Source organism: Bidens hawaiensis, unplaced genomic scaffold (assembly GCF_021521415.1).
Source record: "Bidens hawaiensis isolate Kalapana, Puna unplaced genomic scaffold, B.hawaiensis_p1.1 tig00024057_1, whole genome shotgun sequence".
NCBI lineage: Eukaryota > Viridiplantae > Streptophyta > Magnoliopsida > Asterales > Asteraceae > Bidens > Bidens hawaiensis.
Window position 1 is genome coordinate 185,728 of NW_027493795.1, and position 21,912 is coordinate 207,639.

A 21,912-nucleotide genomic window follows, 5' to 3' on the forward strand; every position below is an offset into this window, starting at 1 on the left:
TGTGCCAAATTGTTTGAATTATTAATGCAAATTTGTGTTTAATCATACATGTAATCTTAAATTATGGATTTTCGAGTTTGTATGACAATTGTCGCTTTAAACTATAGTCTATAAGCGAAACAAAAAAAAACATTCAAAACCGGAACCAGTTTGAAACTCTTAACTGACCCGACAATGAACCAGTTATGAACTAGTTTATATAGGAACCGGTTAAGAATTACCCAACCCAATGGCTGAACATAAAATTTTAGACTCATTATCGTAAAACACGATGGTGGTTTGAATTGGTACTTTGGATGTCGTACCAATACATGCAAGTACAATTGTACAAAATCTGCAAAAATACATACAACTCATTTCATATAGCTACACGCCACGCATTAACATATGCGTCATGTGTTTATGGTTACTCCACATATGTGTATAATAATAACACGAATGTGTATAATCTTGCACCATTGTATTATAATTACCCACGTCAACATTTTCAAGTCGCCTCTAATGCATAACATGATTGACCAAGAACACTCAAATCTTAATCTATGTCAGAAATTCTAAACATGTTTTGATTTCATGAAATTAGCTTCCAAAATCCTAGTCATCCAAAACTAGCTAATCATTGAACCGGCCCGAATACAAACATCAAACAAAATTACGCTAAATAACGAAAACCACAAAGTTTAAATTACAAAGCACATGTTCACCATAACTACATCCAACATCATATCATCTTTTACAGAAATACAACATTGACATCATATAATAACTCACAACAACATTCAGGTCATTCACATGCTGGTTTTGTATCAAAGCTGCTAAGACAGATCGCAAACGCTTGGTAAGTAGAAATCGGGGTACCGATAATCCATTGTAAATATATCTTGTCCAATTTTCCCAAACTGTAAAATCACCTTGTTTTGCTCTGCATCAGATACATTATCAGAAGAACCAACAGAAGCCACTAACTGAAAATTCTTAACCGAAGCAACAGTCACACGCCCTTTGAAATTCAAACACCAACATTGTAACTGTTCATGCCACCTTGGTGATTTGTTCTTGAGGACCAAATGGTCATTTTCTTTCACTGAAAGTGATGACGATGTTAAAGATGTTGATGATGATGAAACTGGGAGGTTTTCTTGTGGAAAAGATTTTGGAGTTGGAGCTGTCCCGCCTTCTCGGATTGATGAAATGGGAATATAATGCAAGGAACAGCTCATTCTTCTGGGCCCACGTGTACGCAAGACGTTCAGCTCATAGGAGATTGTGGCAATGTTGTAATTACATGCTGGTAGACGAGGAGATACTTGTTTTGTGTGAAATCTTCGACTTGAACGACTGTGATTAGCTTGAAATGCTTCATCATTTGGTGGTTGGCTATCATAGATGCTGAATTTGGTTCCAAGAAAATTAGACCTGTTACAAAATAAGGTTTTGATTATCAAGATTTAACATTTTGAAAACCTGCTATTAAATTTGAAAAATTCCTTCTAATTAACAGAAATAATAAAAATCCAGCAGTAATTTTAACTTTAAAGATGTATATAAATTGAATTTTTAGTTGCCAATAGACCTGTGAACCAGTGAAACATTTGTGAACCGTCAGGCAGGAAGTTCGTTAATTTAATAAACGAACAAGCATGAACAGAACTTTTTGTTCATTTAGTTATAAACAAAAGAACATAAACCATGCCTCATTCGTTCATTTATGTTCGTGAACGTTTGTTTATGTTTGTTCATTTAAGTTCAATTGTTTATATATTCATTGAAATACTCAGTAATGCTCATTCATCTTTTTTCAGTTACGTCTGTTCGTTTACGTTCATGAACTATTCGTTTATACTATTAACAAATGAACATAAACGAGCACGAACAAAAAACCTTGTACTTTTAATTGTCCTTGTTTGATCGTTCGTTCGGTTAAAGTTAAACAAATGAACACGAACATGTCCCGTTCGTTTGGTTCGTTTGCAAGCATAGTTTCCAAGACTTGCCTCAGTTTCCCGACATAGGTAGAGCTAGCTCGTGAAAAATCATCCGCCACTAAAGAAATCACGAACTCTGTACTTGTTGCCTTTCGGGTTCTTTTAGCAGCCAATAATAACTTGTCACTCTCATCTTCAGCTGTAAATCAAGTATCAAATAACTAATAAGATGCAGTTTATGACTTTATGTATGATCATCTAAATACAAAATATTCAAGAAAACACTTAAAAGAAATGCAAAACTACTAACATGGAGTCAGCCCAAAGTACAAACGGAAAGTGGAAGTTGCTCGATCTCTTTTTATGTAGCATTGAATTGGAGCATCACGGGGACCGGGCTGTTTCACAAGTTAAAAAGATAACATCAGAATTACAAACTAAGCAACTTCGATATTCAATTATTCATCATATATTCATATTATTATAAAATCTAACCTGCTTCAATGAGATGGGAAACGTTAATCTTCCACATTCTTCAGGCGTCTTAACAATTTCCTTAGTAACATCTCTCCACGGTTTACAAACTGACGCACAATGAACCACAACAGTTCGCGCAGGCCAAGACGTCTCACTCTCTTCAACTCTACGAATAATATCAAGCAGCAGCTCAGGAGGCAAGTGAGCCCACCGACTCTCAGCCGTATCATCCAGCTGCGGTAAATCAGGCACAATATGCGATCGAGTACAGTTCCTCCACTGCTTACCTTCAACACCTCTTCTTCTCGACACGCTCCCGATACTATCCTTCATCTCCTTCAGCTCTCGCACAATGCTCTTAAACGACATCTTGATTACAATTTACAGAACCTTAGTCAGAAAACCTAGAAATAATATCATTTCAATGAATTTGTAGGCCTTAATAATGAATAAAATAAGTCAATTTATGATGTTAACATATAGATCTGAGGTGAATCTTCGCACACATATATGGAAAGCTGACTTTGCATATTGTAAAGTGTGAACTCAATTGCCAAATTTGACCTAATTTCATTCAATAGCAATAATAATAATAATAATATTAATATTTTAACCTAATTCCGTTGAATCAGTCTCCTATAACACGTATACACCAAAATTAACGTAACCTGTAGACGTGAATCGAACTGAATTGAAGTAAACTATGAGTAATATATACCTTATGACAGATGGATGAAATTGGGGATAAATTAGGGTTAGGTTGAATGAGTAGATGAAGATCCGATTGAAGTCATGGTTAGATTTGATCACCGCATCGCCGCCGTGGTCTCCGGCAAAGTGGTGAATCAAGTGGCGGCCATTAAAATGTGATCTGCACAGTGAACGGAGATGATGTTGTTAAGTTGATTGATCATTCGCACAATAATACTATGTATGTATACCCTACCACTACTGTAAATCATTACTTACACCGCGCGTGCTATGTGTTTGTATATATCCAGTAAAGATATTATTATCGGAATTCGGAAACAAGTTAAATGCATTACATGTAGAGCTCGCTTTCACGAGTTGGGTCAGGTTGGGTTTGAGGCTTTGAGCTCAAGTTTGAAATTAAGGCAGTTTAGCTAAGCTCGAACTTGATTTGAAGTTAAACGAGCCTAAAATTGATCTAACGAGCGAAGCCATGACCCGTACCAAGATGGGGTCGATTTCGGGTCGGTTACATAAATGAGCCAACTTAGCTCAGGTCGTTTCAAATCAAGTTTTCTAGCTAGTTTTTTTTTTTGAGATTTTATCGAGCGAGCCACTAGCTTTTTGAATAACCCTAACTAGGTTGCGCGGTGCGAGTGGTTGGAAGTCGGTCGATATCCGTTTGATTTGTAATGGTAAAAGTTTTGTTATCTGAGTGGGAAAAAGTGAAACTGTATAGTGAAAGGTCAAAAGTTTTGTTATCAAATTTAAGAGATCAAAAAAGTAAATATGTGAAACTAAAGTTGAAGGGTTAAAATGTGTTTATGAAACTTTTGTGGCAAAAGTTTGATGAGCTAAAATTTGTAACGAAAGTTGATGGGACAAATAGTATATATACAAAACTTTCGTGACCAGTATATAATGGAGTGTGGATGTTCTTGTTAGATTCAGCCGGTTTTATGGGATTTTTTTAAACGATTCGGTAGTTATGATTTTCAAAGAAATTAAACCAAACTAGGCAGGTTGGCTAGGTTGATCGAATAGGCCAAAACAGTTTGGTTTTGAAACTCTAGGGCAACTTCGTATAAAATTTACTAAAGTAAATTGAAATTTTAATAAAAGATGACATCACTAGCAAATACGTATTGTAACCTCAAATACTTCTACGTATTATCATTTTTAGATTCACATAAGAAATTTATTTTACTTTTATTAGAATTATATAAATAGTTTTTTTTTTAAATTTACATCTTGGCTTGTTTGGCTTACAGATCGGTTCTAAACTGCGATTGTAAACCGAACCGTGATAAGCAAGTGACCGCACAATACTTGTGCTCTTTTATTTTATTCTCTTTTTATTATGTATTTACTAAATTATTATTAGACAATTAGTATTACTAATTTATACCTCATCTAAACACATTGACAAATTGTTATACTAATTTATAACTCATCTCATGGATGTGCTCGAGAATCGTTAAAAATTTTGGACATTAAGTAAATATAAATTCAATAACTTATATATAAAAAAATAATACAATAGTAATTGTGGTTTTTTAAATTAAAATGGATTCGTGTTCATTTATTAAAAATGAAGTCTCTTTTTATAATCTATATGTATAGATAAAATATATATAAGTTTTACTTACAATTTTTGGGCCTATTTAGTTGATTGGGTCTGGGACAGTCGACTACCATGTCCCCTATCAGAGACGTATATGTGTGATCCAAACATATTAGAGGTCTTTAAAATAAAAAAAAACAAAAAAAAAAACCATGTGATGGTGTTGTGCAACGCTGTAAACTTATTTGAATATTCAGTGCGACTTATAATGTGCTCTATACTTCTATTGCATGTGTTCATGACAAACCACATCACAAACTACAAAGAGTAGAGTTTGTGGAGTCTTCTTTCCCTTTTACTTAAACAACCTTCGTGTTTCATGGTTTACAAACCTCTTAATTACTTGACAACCACAACATACATAGAAAGTAGAAAGAGTGGATACTAGTAGGCTAGTAGCCTATGTTGTCTTAAACTAGTTAGAAATAAAGTATATACTTTTAAATAAATACCATGCAACATCTTAGTGTTTGATAATTCAAACTTACACTCCAAACAAACAAAAATTATTAGAGTAAATAAATATGACACAAATAAGGATAGATAATATATTACTTTTGCTTAACGATTAATCCCAAGCTAGGGTAAGACAGTTTTGGTAAGCCTAGCAATAGAGTTGGTCTTCTGTACCTCTCTTCTTCATATCTTCATCTTCACATCCCTTAAATCTTTCCCAATATAGAAACTTTACAACATTAAACTTATATTTTTTTATTTTTTTTTTGTTTTTTATAAACTTAACTCATCTACACATATTTAACTTCCAAGTTTTCATTTACATCTAACTCACTCCTCCTTCACCTAATCTCCATAAGCACACACATGAGTGACATATATATATACACACATGTTTGTATGTTTGCATATCTTCATCTTTTTCTTTATTCATCATAAAAAGAATGGCATCTCGTGGTGGCGTGGGGTTCTTCTCCGGCCTAAACGGTTGCATGCATTGTTTCATTTTTGGGTTTGTGTTGTTGGTTTGTTTTCGGGCAGAAGCTGCCACCAAGAAGTATCAGTTTGATGTGAGTCACTTCATGTCTAGGGGTGCCAATAGTTTCGAACTTAAACCCGACAACTAAACTTCGTGTAATTGAGCACGACCCGTGTAATCCAATTATCAATACGATTTGTAATGAATGGGTTATATGGGTCATTAATGGTTTGATATATGTTGATCTTATAGACTTCTTATTAGAAGTTTAAACATATTGTCAGGTTGATAATTTTTGACTAAACGTGTTAAACATGTCAGCCCAAGCATGACCTGTTTATTATATGGGTTACGCATAACACATCAAAACCTGATTATTTTCATGTCATGTTTCGAACCATGTCAATGGGTCCCTTAAGAACAAGTTTTTATATAACACTAATCTTTTCTAATCAAACTTAATAATTTGTTATTCGACTTTGAACGTTTCACGAACAGGTACAAGTGAGCAATGTGAGTCGGTTGTGCCACGCAAAGCCAATTGTGACGGTAAACGGCATGTTCCCCGGACCAACTATTTACGCCCGAGAAGGCGATAGAGTCATCATCAACGTCTCAAATCACGCACAATATAACATGTCAATCCATTGGTAAACTTCACAATTATTCATCATACCGTGTTCTCATAACGATACTATTAACACTTTCTATTCTATATATATATCTAGGCACGGGTTGAAACAATTCGCCAATGGATGGGCAGACGGGCCCGCATACATAACACAATGCCCGATCAAAACCGGAAGTAGCTACGTTTATGATTTCAACATTACAGATCAAAGAGGGACGTTGTGGTGGCACGCTCACATTCTTTGGCTCCGAGCCACGGTTTATGGTGCCATTGTCATTTTGCCCCAACAAGGAACTCCGTACCCATTTCCAAAGCCCGATAGCGAACAAGTCTTGGTTTTCGGTAAATCGCTTACTACACTACATGTAAGGCCCCGTTACCGGTAGCCCTACTTTCGTGTTGGATTTACTCATAAACACAGTTCTAAATATCAGAGTTAATTAAAACATTTACGCGGAATATAAAACTTTCATAAAACTTTACATAATTCATAACTTGTCTCAAAACATCCTTTGTCTTTCAACATTAAAGCATTAAATTAAAACATCGTAAGTCTTCAGATGCCAGATTCTTGTTCAGTGCCATGTGTCTCCTCAAGCGAGCTGCCTCATCCTACTCACCTGCGTGCATACTAAAAGTCAGCTACGCTGAGTGAGTTCTAGATAATCACATAATCATACCATTCACATAACATTATATTCTTTCATTCATACTTTTATACTTTCATACTTTCTTACATTCATACTTTCTTACTTTCATACTTTCTTACTTTCTTTTGTATTAACTTACTTTCATATCTTATGTTATAAAGAGCATTACGCCCTACATTCCTCGAGTATTATTAGGGCTCGGTACCCTCTTTCCTCGAGTATTATTAGGGCTCGGTACCCTCTTTCCTCGAGTATTATTAGGGCTCGGTACCATTCTTCCTCGAATATTAGTAGGGTTCGGTTCCCTAGTTCTCGAATATTAGTAGGGTTCGATTCCCTCTTCGTTACCATACAACCATACATCATACCTCGAGTATTATTAGGGCTCGGTACCCTTTTCGTAACCATACAACCATACATTATCATTTCTTTCTTCTATTATCTCTATCATGTTCATACACATAAACATACATAACATACTTACCTTATACATAGCGTTACAACCTGACAGTACGTGCAATATCCGAATATCGTTCACGTACCATCAAGCAATCATTCATACATTTCACATTATCCACATAAGGCATACACTTATCTCTTAGGATAAGTGTATTAACAAACATGTTGAGTATGCACACAGCCCCGAAAACATAACACATAATTGGGGCTAGAAACTCACCTGAACACGGCTACGTTCACCGTTAATCGTAATCCCTTTCTTCAGTTGTGCACGGCTGACTGTATGACAAGTATACGTATCAATTAACTATCACTTCTCATAATGTATTTCTATCTTTATATGACCCACAACGAACGGGGGTCCGGGGGCAGCGCCCCTGGCAGCGGGTCTAGGGGCGGCAGCCCCTAGCAGGGTCCAAGGGGCAGAGCCCCTGGCTGGGGTCGAGCTGTCTTAACACATTTTTCATTAGGTTTTTAATTTGTTTTCTAATCGAACTTGGCTTTAGGCGAAGTTAAACCTCAGGCGAACTTGGCTTTAGGCGAAGTTAAACCTCAGGCGAACTTGGCTTTAGGCGAAGTTAAACCTCAGGCGAACTTATCATCTGGCGAACTTAGCTTGCAGGCGAAGTTCATCAGGCGAACTTAGCTTGCAGGCGAAGTTCATCGCTTGAAGGCGAAGTTGCCCAGATGAAGGCGAAGTTGCCCAGATGAAGGCGAAGTTGCCCAGATGTCCGCTGTTTCGGTTTCTGATCAACATTTCGGGCGATTTTAACACCCTTGTTAAGGCTCAATACCACCCACTACACTTCCCGACCATTTTCGGTCGTTTATACACTAAAAGCTCGGATCTTTAAACTTCCAAGATCAAGAATCATACCTTTTGAGCTTGTTTGGATCTCGTTTATCTTGGTATCACCACTAATCTTTCTCTCTTACCCGGACCTCGCTCGATCCTTCCTTCTTTCTCGGCCCGGCCGGCGGCGGTTTTGGGTGTGCTTGGTGTGTGTGTATGTGTGTGTTTAGGAGAGTGGGGGAAAATGAAGATATTTTGGGATTTTGGGGGTATTTATATCCCTGAAATCCCATTCTCATTTAACCCATCTCAATTAATCCAAGTCCAAGACCCGCTCCTTCCCCGACATTAATCAATTACGCGAAATCACTAAACATAACTTCCTTTATTCATCATTAAAATTTTAGGATGTTACAAGTCTTCCCCCCTTAAAGAGGTTTCGTCCCCGAAACCTAACTATTACATAAACAAACTAGGGTAAAACTTGCGCATCTCATCATCGGCTTCCCAAGTAGCATCTGATCCCTTGCTGTGTTTCCATATTACTTTTACCAAAGGTATAATCTTGTGACGAAGCTGCTTCTCCTTGCGGTCAACGATCGCTATCGGTTGCTCGATGTAGTTCAATTGTTCATCAACCTCAACGTCCATCAATGGCACGTGACACGTGTCATCAGCTAGACACTTCCTCATATGAGAAACATGGAAGGTTGAATGAATTCCTTCTAACTCATCGGGTAAATCCAGTTTATAAGCTACTTCACCCACACGTTTTACAACCTTGAACGGTCCAATGTACCTCGGACTCAACTTTCCTCTTTTCCTAAAACGGATAATCCCCTTCCAAGGCGAGACCTTGAGCATCACATTGTCACCAACGTTAAACTCAATTGGTCGTCGCCGCTTATCTGCATAAGACTTTTGTCTGTCTTGCGCGGCTTTCATTCTTGCTTTGATCTGATCGAACTTTGAAGACGTTTCTTGAACCACTTCTAGGCTTCCCATTTCCTTCTGACCAATCTCACCCCAACACACCGGGGTTCTACATCGTCTACCGTAAAGCATCTCAAACGGTGGCATACCAATACTTGAATGGTAACTGTTGTTATAGGAGAACTCTGCCAGATGCAGATGATCATCCCAACTTCCACCAAAATCTAAAACACAAGCACGTAGCATATCCTCAAGGGTTTGGATCGTCCTTTCAGACTGTCCATCAGTTTGAGGATGATACGCCGTACCGATGTTCAACCTCATCCCCATAGCTTCATGGAATTTCTTCCATAACCTCGAAGTAAACCGTGTATCTCTATCGGACACGATCGATAACGGTACTCCATGCTTGGTTACAACTTCCTTGATGAACAAGCTTGCTAACGTTTCTGACGAGATGGCCTCTCGTATGGGCAGAAAGTGAGCACTCTTGGTCAAACGGTCCACAATCACCCAGATGGTATCATGTTGCTTAGCCGTACGAGGTAGCTTAGTTATGAAATCCATGGTGATGTGTTCCCATTTCCACTCAGGTATCTCTAGCGGTTGCATCTTCCCATAAGGCTTTTGGTGTTCGACTTTGACTTGTAAGCAAGTTAAGCACTTACCAACATAATCCACTACATCGTTCTTCATTCCTGGCCACCAGTAATCTCTTTTCAAGTCTTGGTACATCTTTGTATCTCCTGGATGGATTGAGTACCTTGACTTATGAGCTTCATCTAAGATTCGACTTCTAAGATCACCATGGAGTGGGATCCACATACGGTCGAACCTAGTCTTAACTCCATGAGTGTTTTCCATCAACTCATCTTGCTGACCATAAATCCTTTCTTTTTTTACTAACCCTTCATCTACTAACACTTCTGACTGCACCTTGATGATTTCTTCAAAAAGACTCGGGTTCATGATCAACTTGTATGACTTCACTGTTGCAAGGACTTCCTCATTCTTACGACTTAACGCATCAGCGACCACGTTAGCTTTACCGGGGTAATACTTAATCTCACAGTCGTAATCCTTTATCAATTCTAACCATCTTCTCTGCCTCATGTTCAATTCTTTCTGCTCGAAGAAGTACTTTAAACTCTTATGATCGGTATAGATAGTACACTTAGTGCCGTACAGATAATGCCTCCATATCTTAAGAGCATGCACTACAGCTGCTAACTCCAAATCATGCGTCGGATAAGTACTCTCATGGACCTTCAACTGTCTAGACGCGTAGGCTATCACCTTCCCTCGTTGCATCAACACGCAACCTAACCCTTGATGCGAGGCATCAGCACAAACAACAAAATCCTCATCACCATCGGGTAAAGTAAGGATTGGAGCTTGCGTGAGTCTCTTATTCAATTCTTCAAAGGCTTCCTCCTGAAACTTTCCCCAATTGAATACTATCGTCTTTCGGGTCATACCGGTCAGCGGTGCGGCTATCTTGGAGAAACCTTCGATGAATCTCCTATAGTAGCCAGCTAACCCTAGGAAGCTTCGTATATCAGTCGGATTCTGCGGAGTCTTCCAATTCGTTATCGCTTCAATCTTAGCTGGGTCCACGGTAATCCCCTCCGGATTAACCACATGACCTAAAAATTGCACTTCTCTTAACCAGAACGCGCACTTCGAAAACTTGGCGTACAACTTCTCTTTCTTCAGAACTTCCAATACCTCTCTCAGATGCTCGGCATGGTCAGACTCACTCTTTGAATAAATCAATATATCGTCAATGAAGACGATAACCGACTTATCCAACATCGGCCGACACACCCTATTCATCATGTCCATAAATGCTGCAGGAGCATTTGTTAGACCGAATGACATTACGAGGAACTCGTAGTGTCCATACCGCGTTCGGAACGCTGTCTTAGGGATGTCTGCCTCTTTCACCTTCAGCTGATGGTAGCCTGATCTGAGATCTATTCTTGAGAACCAACTTGAACCTTGCAGTTGGTCAAACAGATCATCAATCCTTGGCAACGGATATCTATTCTTTACCGTAAGTTTATTCAACTCACGATAGTCTATGCACATCCTCATACTTCCATCCTTCTTTTTCACGAACAATACTGGTGCGCCCCACGGGGAAACACTCGGTCTTATGAAACCTTTGTCGAGGAGTTCTTGCAGTTGTGACATCAATTCTTTCATCTCGGACGGTGCTAGACGGTAAGGCGCTTTCGCGACAGGTTGGGCTCCTGGTATTAAATCTATCTGAAATTCTATCTCTCGCTCTGGTGGCAACCCCGGAAGATCCTCAGGGAATACTTCTGGGTAGTCGCGCACAATAGGAACATCTTTCATTTCTTTCGTCTCGGCCGTAGCGTTGACGACATACGCCAGGTAGGCACAACACCCTCGCCTTAGCAAACCCTCGGCTTTCATCATCGAAATGACATTAAGCCCAGAACTTTCCTTATCACCATAAACCGTTACCGCACTACCATCCAATGACTTTAACCTTATCATCCTACTCTTACATACTATCTGAGCCTCAAACTCAGACAACCAATCCATACCCAAAACCACATCGAACCCTCCCAAGGTCATAACGTACAAGGTAACCGGGAACTCATGTCCTTCCAATTCTATCTTACAGTTCTTAACCATTTTTGTTATTTTAACCGAAGTGTCACTAGCGGTTTCTACTATAAGAGTCTCAGACACTCGGCAACATTTCATTTTAGCTAGTTTACTAAATGGTGTGGCCACGAAACTTTTGTTTGCGCCCGAATCAAATAATACAGTAGCGGAAACACCATTCACTAGAAACGTACCTGTGACAACATCCGGAATCTGCTTGGCTTGCTCTTGGGTCAACATGTAGGCTCTAGTTCTTGGCCTAGCTTGATCGGCATCCTTCCTTCTACTACCTCCGGCTTCACTCTCGGTACACTCCCTAGCAAAATGACCCGTCTTACCACACTTGTAGCATGCAGGCTTAGAACTGCACTCATGAGCATAATGACCTGCCTTCCCACACTTGTAGCAAACATTCGACCCAAATTTACATTCTCCGGCATGTATCTTTCCACACTTATGACATGTATCCGAACCCCTTCCCCACCTACACTCACCACTGTGCGCCTTGCCACAAGTCTTGCACGACCTGTTCTCCCAAACTCTCGGCTGCTTGTTCTTAGGGTTCCACATCTGGGTACCGGGTCGTTTAGCAGGAGCGACCACTTTCCTCTCTTTCTTCTCATCCCCCACCACCACATCATCCGCAACCAAGTCTGCGTAGACCATTTCTGCGAGTTCGACAGCAGAATCGAAAGTAGTAGGCTTACTTGTTCTGACTAACATGCGAACTCTCTGTGGTAATCCCCTCATATAACACTTGATCCTTTTAGCCTCAGTGTTGATCATATCGGGCACCAACCTAGACATTCGATTGAACTCGGTGGTGTACTCACGATGCGTCATTGTCCCAGCTTTCAAATTTAGGAACTTCATCTCCGCCCTTTCAACCTCGGCGTCAGCACAAAACTTCTTCATTACTAACTCCTTCAGGTCGTTCCACTTCATCTCTTTGATCTCTTCACGGGTCTTCCTCTGCTCCACACTCTCCCACCAATACATAGCCTCATCTTCAAACGATTGGGTAGCATAACCGACAGCTTGATCGGGACGGCACTCGCTAATGCGGATAACCTTATCCATGGCGGTTATCCACTGAAGAGTAGCGATTGCGTCTCCTAAACCAGTCAGCTTAGGCGGGTCACAACCCTTGAAGGACTTATAGTTGCAACCGCCTCGGCCCCTCTTCCTATCATCGTCTTTTACAGATCTTACCTCACTTGAGTCACCCCTTTCCCTCTCGTCATCCTTTCTACCATTACCACCTGCCCCTTCAACAGTTCTTTCACGGCTTCCAGCAGACCTTCCCGGGGTAATATTCTTCACAGCAGTGGCCACAGCTTGAACAATAGCTGCTTGAATGGCGGGATCCAGTTGAACTCCTTCATTGTTTTCCGGGTTTCTTCCCGCTGCGCTTCCTTCAGCTTCGGTGTTGGAAGCTGTCTCAACCGAAGGTTGCTGGACACGACGAAGCCTGCCGCGTCGTCCAGTGCGACCTCCAGCTCCAACAATGTCTCCAGCTCCAGCCATCGTATTCTAAAAGGGAAAACACAAACATCATCACTCAAGGAACTATCTAGTACAAGGATAGCAAGGCTAACAGGTAATAACAGTGGCCAGCTGTGACTAGCTGATCACGTTGCTTTCCGTGTCCTCTACACTTCCCTTTATGAGTCTATTTGTGCTGGTTCTACTTAAGCAGTTAGCCAAATCAACAATCAATTATTTCTATCCCTGCCGTTCACGTATCTTTTCTTTCTCATTAACATATATCATTTAATTATACACTTTACCTTTACTGATCTTGCTTGAGCGACGCATGGCACTCTTGAACTGGCATCTTCTTTCCTTTCTTACTTATATCTCATACTCTGTTCGAGTCTAAGCATGTAGGATGCTTAAATCTCTCGAACTTTGCTCTGATACCAACTTGTAAGGCCCCGTTACCGGTAGCCCTACTTTCGTGTTGGATTTACTCATAAACACAGTTCTAAATATCAGAGTTAATTAAAACATTTACGCGGAATATAAAACTTTCATAAAACTTTACATAATTCATAACTTGTCTCAAAACATCCTTTGTCTTTCAACATTAAAGCATTAAATTAAAACATCGTAAGTCTTCAGATGCCAGATTCTTGTTCAGTGCCATGTGTCTCCTCAAGCGAGCTGCCTCATCCTACTCACCTGCGTGCATACTAAAAGTCAGCTACGCTGAGTGAGTTCTAGATAATCACATAATCATACCATTCACATAACATTATATTCTTTCATTCATACTTTTATACTTTCATACTTTCTTACATTCATACTTTCTTACTTTCATACTTTCTTACTTTCTTTTGTATTAACTTACTTTCATATCTTATGTTATAAAGAGCATTACGCCCTACATTCCTCGAGTATTATTAGGGCTCGGTACCCTCTTTCCTCGAGTATTATTAGGGCTCGGTACCCTCTTTCCTCGAGTATTATTAGGGCTCGGTACCCTCTTTCCTCGAGTATTATTAGGGCTCGGTACCCTTCTTCCTCGAATATTAGTAGGGTTCGGTTCCCTAGTTCTCGAATATTAGTAGGGTTCGATTCCCTCTTCGTTACCATACAACCATACATCATACCTCGAGTATTATTAGGGCTCGGTACCCTTTTCGTAACCATACAACCATACATTATCATTTCTTTCTTCTATTATCTCTATCATGTTCATACACATAAACATACATAACATACTTACCTTATACATAGCGTTACAACCTGACAGTACGTGCAATATCCGAAAATCGTTCACGTACCATCAAGCAATCATTCATACATTTCACATTATCCACATAAGGCATACACTTATCTCTTAGGATAAGTGTATTAACAAACATGTTGAGTATGCACACAGCCCCGAAAACATAACACATAATTGGGGCTAGAAACTCACCTGAACACGGTTACGTTCACCGTTAATCGTAATCCCTTTCTTCAGTTGTGCACGGCTGACTGTATGACAAGTATACGTATCAATTAACTATCACTTCTCATAATGTATTTCTATCTTTATATGACCCACAACGAACGGGGGTCCGGGGGCAGCGGGGTCTAGGGGCGGCAGCCCCTAGCAGGGTCCAAGGGGCAGAGCCCCTGGCTGGGGTCGAGCTGTCTTAACACATTTTTCATTAGGTTTTTAATTTGTTTTCTAATCGAACTTGGCTTTAGGCGAAGTTAAACCTCAGGCGAACTTGGCTTTAGGCGAAGTTAAACCTCAGGCGAACTTGGCTTTAGGCGAAGTTAAACCTCAGGCGAACTTGGCTTTAGGCGAAGTTAAACCTCAGGCGAACTTATCATCTGGCGAACTTAGCTTGCAGGCGAAGTTCATCAGGCGAACTTAGCTTGCAGGCGAAGTTCATCGCTTGAAGGCGAAGTTGCCCAGATGAAGGCGAAGTTGCCCAGATGAAGGTGAAGTTGCCCAGATGTCCGCTGTTTCGGTTTCTGATCAACATTTCGGGCGATTTTAACACCCTTGTTAAGACTCAATACCACCCACTACACTTCCCGACCATTTTCGGTCGTTTATACACTAAAAGCTCGGATCTTTAAACTTCCAAGATCAAGAATCATACCTTTTGAGCTTGTTTGGATCTCGTTTATCTTGGTATCACCACTAATCTTTCTCTCTTACCCGGACCTCGCTGGATCCTTCCTTCTTTCTCGGCCCGGCCGGCGGCGGTTTTGGGTGTGCTTGGTGTGTGTGTATGTGTGTGTTTAGGAGAGTGGGGGAAAATGAAGATATTTTGGGATTTTGGGGGTATTTATATCCCTGAAATCCCATTCTCATTTAACCCATCTCAATTAATCCAAGTCCAAGACCCGCTCCTTCCCCGACATTAATCAATTACGCGAAATCACTAAACATAACTTCCTTTATTCATCATTAAAATTTTAGGATGTTACACTACACATCGAGTTTGACATTTTTATTACTAAATTACTAAAATATTCATGTATATGATTCAGGTGAATGGTGGCATGGTGATGTGGAAGAGATTGTGAAGCAGGGGAATGCCATGGGTTTACCACCCAACATGTCTGATGCTCACACCATCAATGGCAAACCCGGTCCCCTATTCCCGTGCTCCGAAAAACGTAAGATAAACTGCAGGCTTGACAACTGTGTCGTGTTAAACGGTTTTGCGTCAAACGGGTTGGCGAGTAATACAAGCTGAGTAATAATCAAGTTGTATGGGTTGGTGGGCGTATAATAATTGGATTAAATGGGGCGTAAACGAGCTGGTGGGTCAACCCAGTTTGACCTATTTAATAAACGGGTTAAAAAGGTCAACCCGAAGGCAAACTGCTAACAGAGAAACCCGCCACAAATGGTTTAATAAAATACGTAAACCCAAGCATGAACAGTTAAATAAAATAGGTAAACCAAAGCATGAACCGTTTGGTTAAAAAGGTCAACCCAAACGTATTCGTCTAAATGAGTTAACGGGTTGGCGAGTAATAATAATGCTGTAATTGTGTTGACCAGGTTAGCGGGTTGTAATAAATAGCTTAAATGGGTTGACGGGCTGTAATAAATTGGTTAATGGGTTGGTGGGCCACCCCGGTTCAACCTGTTTAATTCAATGGGTTAAACGGGTTGAACCCGAACATGAACCGTTTACTTATACAGGCCACAACCCAAACACGATTGGTTTATTATACGGGTTAAATTTGACAGCCCAAAACTTGTCTATTTTCATGTTGTGTTAGAAATTGCCACCCCTAATAAATTGTATCATATGATTCATATAGCTAAAAGATTGTTATTGGGGATTTCAGATACGTTTGCGATGGAAGTCGAGTCAGGTAAAAGATACCTGCTAAGGATCGTAAACGCTGCACTCAATGACGAGCTCTTCTTCGCCATTGCGGGCCATAACATGACAGTAGTCGAGATCGATGCGGTCTACACCAAACCATTTACCACCTCCGCTATACTAATCGCTCCCGGACAAACAACAAACGTTTTAGTTTCAGCCAACACCGCTCCTGGGCGGTACTTCATGGCAGTCCGCCCATTCCAAGATGTCCTGATCCCTGTGGACAACAAAACCGCCACTGCAATCCTCCAATACAAAGGCGTCCCCAACTCTGTTCTCCCATCACTCCCTCAACTACCATCACCAAACGACACCGCATTTGCATTAAACTATAATAACAAGCTTCGGAGCTTGAACACTCGTAACTTTCCTGCAAATGTTCCATTGAAAGTCGACCGGAAGCTGTTTCTCACAATCGGGTTAGGAAAGAGTGTGTGTCCCACATGTATTAACGGGACCCGGCTTTCGGCTTCATTGAATAACATCACGTTTGTGATGCCACAAACCGGGCTTCTTCAAGCTCACTACTCAAAGATGAACGGGGTTTTTACTCTCGATTTCCCAGATAAGCCACCAACACCATTTAACTACACAGGTGCACCCTTGACAGCTAACCTTTTCACTTCACACGGAACCAGACTGAGTAAACTTGCCTTTAACTCGACAGTCGAGCTCGTGATCCAAGACACGAACTTACTGAGCGTTGAATCCCACCCGTTTCACCTTCACGGGTTCAACTTCTTTGTGGTCGGAACGGGTGTCGGGAATTTTGATCCCGTTAAGGATCCGGCCAAGTATAACTTAGTGGACCCGCCAGAAAGGAATACGGTTGGTGTTCCAACTGGCGGTTGGTCGGCGATCCGATTTAGAGTCGATAACCCGGGTGTTTGGTTTTTTCACTGTCATTTGGAGTTGCATACTGGGTGGGGTTTGAAGACCGCGTTTGTGGTGGAGAACGGGCCTGGAAAAGACCGGGCGGTCCGTCCTCCGCCTAAGGATCTTCCACCGTGCTAACTATATATAACAAACGTGTGATTTGTCTCAAAAATAAGTGTAAATTTGCAAGTGTTTGATACATGTTAACAACATCTCAATTGTTACAACTTAAACTATATGATTGATTCATTTTTTATGCAAGCTATGGCATTCTGTTGCAGTGTGTTACAGTTACAGATGCATACTATAAGATTATGGAAGACTCAACTGCATTACTGAATAGGTTACTTTACAATATATAGACATTACAAGGGAACATTAAATAAACCGAATGGGCCCGTGAGCTTAATATATACATACATACCTGTTAATCAACTAAAGTTTTCCGGTAATATGAGCCTCGCGTTGTCTTAATGTGGAGGAACTTAGTTTCTCACTACTAGATTCTTCAGACACCAGATTAACAACTTCAACCTGCAAATAGATAAAACCACTGCATTCAGCCATTATATACAAACATATAAAATGTTTAGAAAATATGCAGGGCCGTCTGCCCGTCTCAGATAATTTATATACCTCGGCCGAACAAAAATAAAAAGGCCCCTAGGCTCTAACGAGTGACGAAATGTATAAGCTAATAACCTAAATTGTATCCAATGGATTATGAATACAACATTTTTTTGGGCCCGATAATTTTAAAAGGGGTCAAAATTCAATTATAATACATAAGAATAACTTTTTTAAATATATATATGAAAAAATATATAAAAAAATTTTGCCCCCCAACAACAATATGCCTCAGCCGAGGGTGCGGCTCGCACACCCTCAAGACTGGCCATGAAAATATGCACCTTTAGGTGTGAGAGGCCTCTTTCGGCTCTCTTCTTGTTCACCAATAATCCACCCGATAAAGTCTCCTGGCTGACAAAGAACAATACATCACAAAATACTCAAAACAATGAAACGTCAATTTAATTATAATAACATTGAAAAGTAAAAAGTACTCAAGAGTCACAAAATTTTAAGCTTTAACAATAGTAGGTAAATCAGGCCAAGAAGAAAACCTGACAACAATGGCGTCAAGATTCTTATCAACAACTGAAGGACCATAAGGATCGGTAATGTGTTCGACTTCTACTGTCAGACTAGGCTTGATAGACTGATACAATATAAAGAACAAATATTCACAAATAAACAAGAAAATCTTATTATGATCATCACATTATGGTTGCACAAGTAAGAAAATTTCAAAAAAGAGCATAGAAGATTTTGGCACCTTAATGAAAGCTTCAACTGTTTTTATTCTCTGTTCAATAGGCATAATAAGATGGGCAAACTGCAACATAAAATGAATAAAAAGTTTTTACTGACAGGCATAATCCTATTAAAAAGAATGACAAACTTGGTTTTAAAAAGCACAATTAAATTGATGAAACATGTGGGTCAAAGTTAATGTATGGAGGAGGCTGATACGTAAAACCGATCAAGCAATAAAGAAATCATGAATGGTTTACTTGATGAAGAAGGATGGTTGCAAAAAGATACGAGCAGCTCGTGGCTCCACTCAGGGGTGTACAAAAATCGAATTAACTGGCCCGTAACCGAATTAACCAACAAAACCGAAAAACCGGTGGGTCGGTTTAATGATTTTCTGAAAACTGACAATAGTGGTCTCCATACCCACCAAAACCGAACGGATTGTATGTTATTTTTTTATTGCTATGCAATATACTAATGTATACAAAAGTGTAATAACAATTTATTCAAAGGTCAAAAGATTTCAAGCCAAACTTCCAAGCCCAGATAATGCCCAGAGTCAAGGTTAACCGACCCGCTATGACCTTCAAAACCAATTAACGGAAACCGCCTAACCGATGAGTGAATTAATGTTATTAAGTAAGTTCTTTATAAGCAAGATGGAAACCTGTTTGTTGGACAACATAGGGCCATCAAGTATACCGACGACAACTCGATCGCGAGCCAATTCCGCAGCTGTCTACAATCAAATTCAGCCTTAGTAAATCATTCTGAAGCTATGAATTACATATACAAACAAACAAACAAACCAACCAACCAACCTTGAGAAAAAGGCGATCAAAGGTACCTCCTAATATAACCGATCCATATGAATTTGGTGGAGAAACTGTTGATGATGAATTTGACTCCTTCATTTTGATATGATAATAATAATAATAATAATAATAATAATAATAATAATAATAATCTGTTTGTTTGATATGTTATTATTTGTAAGCTTTCAGATTCTATTCCAACTATTAAAACCTAACAACACAAAATCCAATCATACCATTCACTGCTGAAACTCTAAAATTGAATCAGATTCAAACCAAGTCAAAAGCCAACAACTGACAAAGGCTTGGGTAAACCTATATTCATATTCGACTCGTATATGTCTAGTATTATGTCAGTGTGTGTCGGGTGCTGAGCCGTATAGGCTTCCTCGTATAACTCGTATAGATATATTTTTGTTTATAATTTCTTTTACATAAAAAAATACAAAATGCAGGAAAAATAATGGACATATGAATTAAACAAAGTACAAACAACATGAGCATTTTGGACATCGACTTTAATTTAAACAAAATTAATTATAGGACTCATATCTCTATACAAATGAGGGAGTCTATATGGCTTGTATAGGGCTATAGGACTCGTATAAACTTCAAAAGGTTGTCGTCATCTTGTTTCCCCTGTACTTTTATCAGTCATACAATGCATATACGACTCGTATAATTCCTATACAAACCGTATAAGATTGTGAAAACACTATGAGAGTGGTGTTTGAATATAACATCCCAATATAACTCATAGATGTTTTATATATTGAGTAAATTGAAATTTCGTCCTTATGGTTTGGGGTTGCAGCAACTTGCGCCCCTCCTTCAAAATTTAAACTATTTTGAGTTCTTGTGCTTTTCAGGCATTAACACATTGCCTCCCCGCGTGGTCATGTCTAGTTGGTTTTAGATACAGATACAGACTACCCGTCAAAGCATTCACATCATATGCCTCATTTTTCGTAAGGAGATTTTTATAATGTAAAAAGTAGTTTAATGTGTTGTGAGTGGAAAAGATAGAATACACAATGATTTTTATGTATATCTGAAAAGTTATTGTTCACACTTTATAATTTTTTAAATATTTTTTTTAAAGTGGTTGTGAATAAGTGAGAGAAAAATATAATGATAAAGATATAAAAAATATTATTTAACTAAAATGAAAGAAAAATAACAGTGATTTTTAATGTAGCTCTTATGCCCTTTGATTTAATGTTGTGTTCCCGAGTTTACTTAAGGAAAGAAAAAAAAAGGTAAAATTTTTCATTTCCTTTCTTTTCTCCTTCCTTTCTCCCAAACTTTCTTTCCGTTCTATTCTTTTCAATTCGGAAAGAAACCAACCCCACCATTTCTCTTTATTTTCCTAATAATTCTTTTCTTTTCTTTATTTTAATGAATATCTGAAACACAGCTATTCTTCATTTCTTTTATTTCTATCTTTAAATGAAACTTAAAACACAACATGATTTCCAACTAGTCTAGCCAAATTCACCTACTCATCCACACCAACTATCTCCTTGTCCCATAAATATTATTTGCATTGCATTATTTTAGGAAATTCATCTACTCATCCACACCAACTATCTCCTTGTCCCATAAATATTATTTGCATTGCATTATTTTTGGATCCTACCTTTTCATGTGTTTCAATTTCGTATTTCTAAAGTTTATCATAACATAGCCTGTTTTCTTTCCTATTTAGGTGTAATGTGTTATCAAAGGGTCTTGATCTAGATAGAGGCAACAAGGTGTTTTAACAAAATTTTGTGTTTTTTAAGTGGTTGTTGAAATAAATTTTAACTAGAAAATTTTGTAATTTTATTATCATGTTTGTACTTAAATGATAAAAAAATTGTAATAAGGCTAATCATTGTAGAGAGGCTTTAAACCTCAAGTTAAAGTGTCATGTTATGTTAAATCTCCACCATTTCCTTGTTAAAGCATTTGAGCCCCACAATTTTCTGTTTTTTCTTCTTTGTCACTCCACTAGATGTTGGAGCCCCGCAACTCCCTTTACCACCCAGGTCTTAATGCCACGACGCGATGTATGCAGCCCATGCCACATATGCTTTTGATACCTCACAGAAGGGGGGCCTAACTTTTTTTTTTTTTGAACGACCAACAAAATTTCATTCAAAAAACTAGCAAGTCCCTAGAAACACCGATACAAACGATTAAGCGTAAATAACGCCACCAAACGATACAACCATTGGACAAAACCGATAAAATATGTTTGCCCAACTATACCCATTACAACCGAAAACCACACCACTCGTCCCTAGAAAGCCC

The 21,912-nt window shown here is 39.1% G+C and overlaps 2 protein-coding genes and 1 pseudogene across 3 annotated transcripts; 1 reads left to right on the forward strand and 2 right to left on the reverse strand.

Moving 5' to 3' along the window:
- Nucleotides 1–642: 642 nt before the first annotated feature.
- Nucleotides 643–3,301, reverse strand: LOC143568693 (tubby-like F-box protein 5; annotated as a pseudogene). Its single transcript, XR_013141609.1, has 5 exons — nt 3,121–3,301; nt 2,421–2,806; nt 2,236–2,323; nt 1,995–2,124; nt 643–1,416 (listed from the first exon to the last, which is right to left on the reverse strand). The product of XR_013141609.1 is annotated as a tubby-like F-box protein 5 (transcript).
- A 2,265-nt stretch (nt 3,302–5,566) lies between these two features.
- Nucleotides 5,567–17,688, forward strand: LOC143568694 (laccase-11-like). Its single transcript, XM_077054782.1, has 5 exons — nt 5,567–5,741; nt 6,149–6,300; nt 6,379–6,623; nt 15,756–15,884; nt 16,569–17,688. The coding sequence occupies exons 1-5, from the start codon at nt 5,616–5,618 to the stop codon at nt 17,621–17,623; spliced, it is 1,707 nt and encodes a 568-aa protein (XP_076910897.1). The 5' UTR covers nt 5,567–5,615; the 3' UTR covers nt 17,624–17,688.
- Nucleotides 17,689–17,712: 24 nt separating this feature from the next.
- On the reverse strand, nt 17,713–19,716 carry LOC143568695 (phosphopantetheine adenylyltransferase-like). The gene is made up of 6 exons (XM_077054783.1): nt 19,624–19,716; nt 19,470–19,541; nt 18,822–18,881; nt 18,610–18,704; nt 18,397–18,466; nt 17,713–18,019 (listed from the first exon to the last, which is right to left on the reverse strand). The coding sequence occupies exons 1-6, from the start codon at nt 19,714–19,716 to the stop codon at nt 17,921–17,923; spliced, it is 489 nt and encodes a 162-aa protein (XP_076910898.1). The 3' UTR covers nt 17,713–17,920.
- Nucleotides 19,717–21,912: the final 2,196 nt, after the last annotated feature.

Excerpts from the sequence above, each read along its gene's own strand:
- LOC143568694 (XM_077054782.1), top strand. The coding sequence starts at position 5,616 with ATGGCATCTCGTGGTGGCGTGGGGTTCTTCTCCGGCCTAAACGGTTGC. Across the intron at positions 6,301-6,378 it reads TATAACATGTCAATCCATTG|GCACGGGTTGAAACAATTCG; the intron begins GTAAACTTCACA and ends ATATATATCTAG. Across the intron at positions 6,624-15,755 it reads CGAACAAGTCTTGGTTTTCG|GTGAATGGTGGCATGGTGAT; the intron begins GTAAATCGCTTA and ends TATATGATTCAG.
- LOC143568695 (XM_077054783.1), bottom strand. The coding sequence starts at position 19,716 with ATGAAGGAGTCAAATTCATCATCAACAGTTTCTCCACCAAATTCATAT. Across the intron at positions 18,882-19,469 it reads CTATGTTGTCCAACAAACAG|TTTGCCCATCTTATTATGCC; the intron begins GTTTCCATCTTG and ends TTTATGTTGCAG. Across the intron at positions 18,467-18,609 it reads CTTGACGCCATTGTTGTCAG|CCAGGAGACTTTATCGGGTG; the intron begins GTTTTCTTCTTG and ends GTTCTTTGTCAG.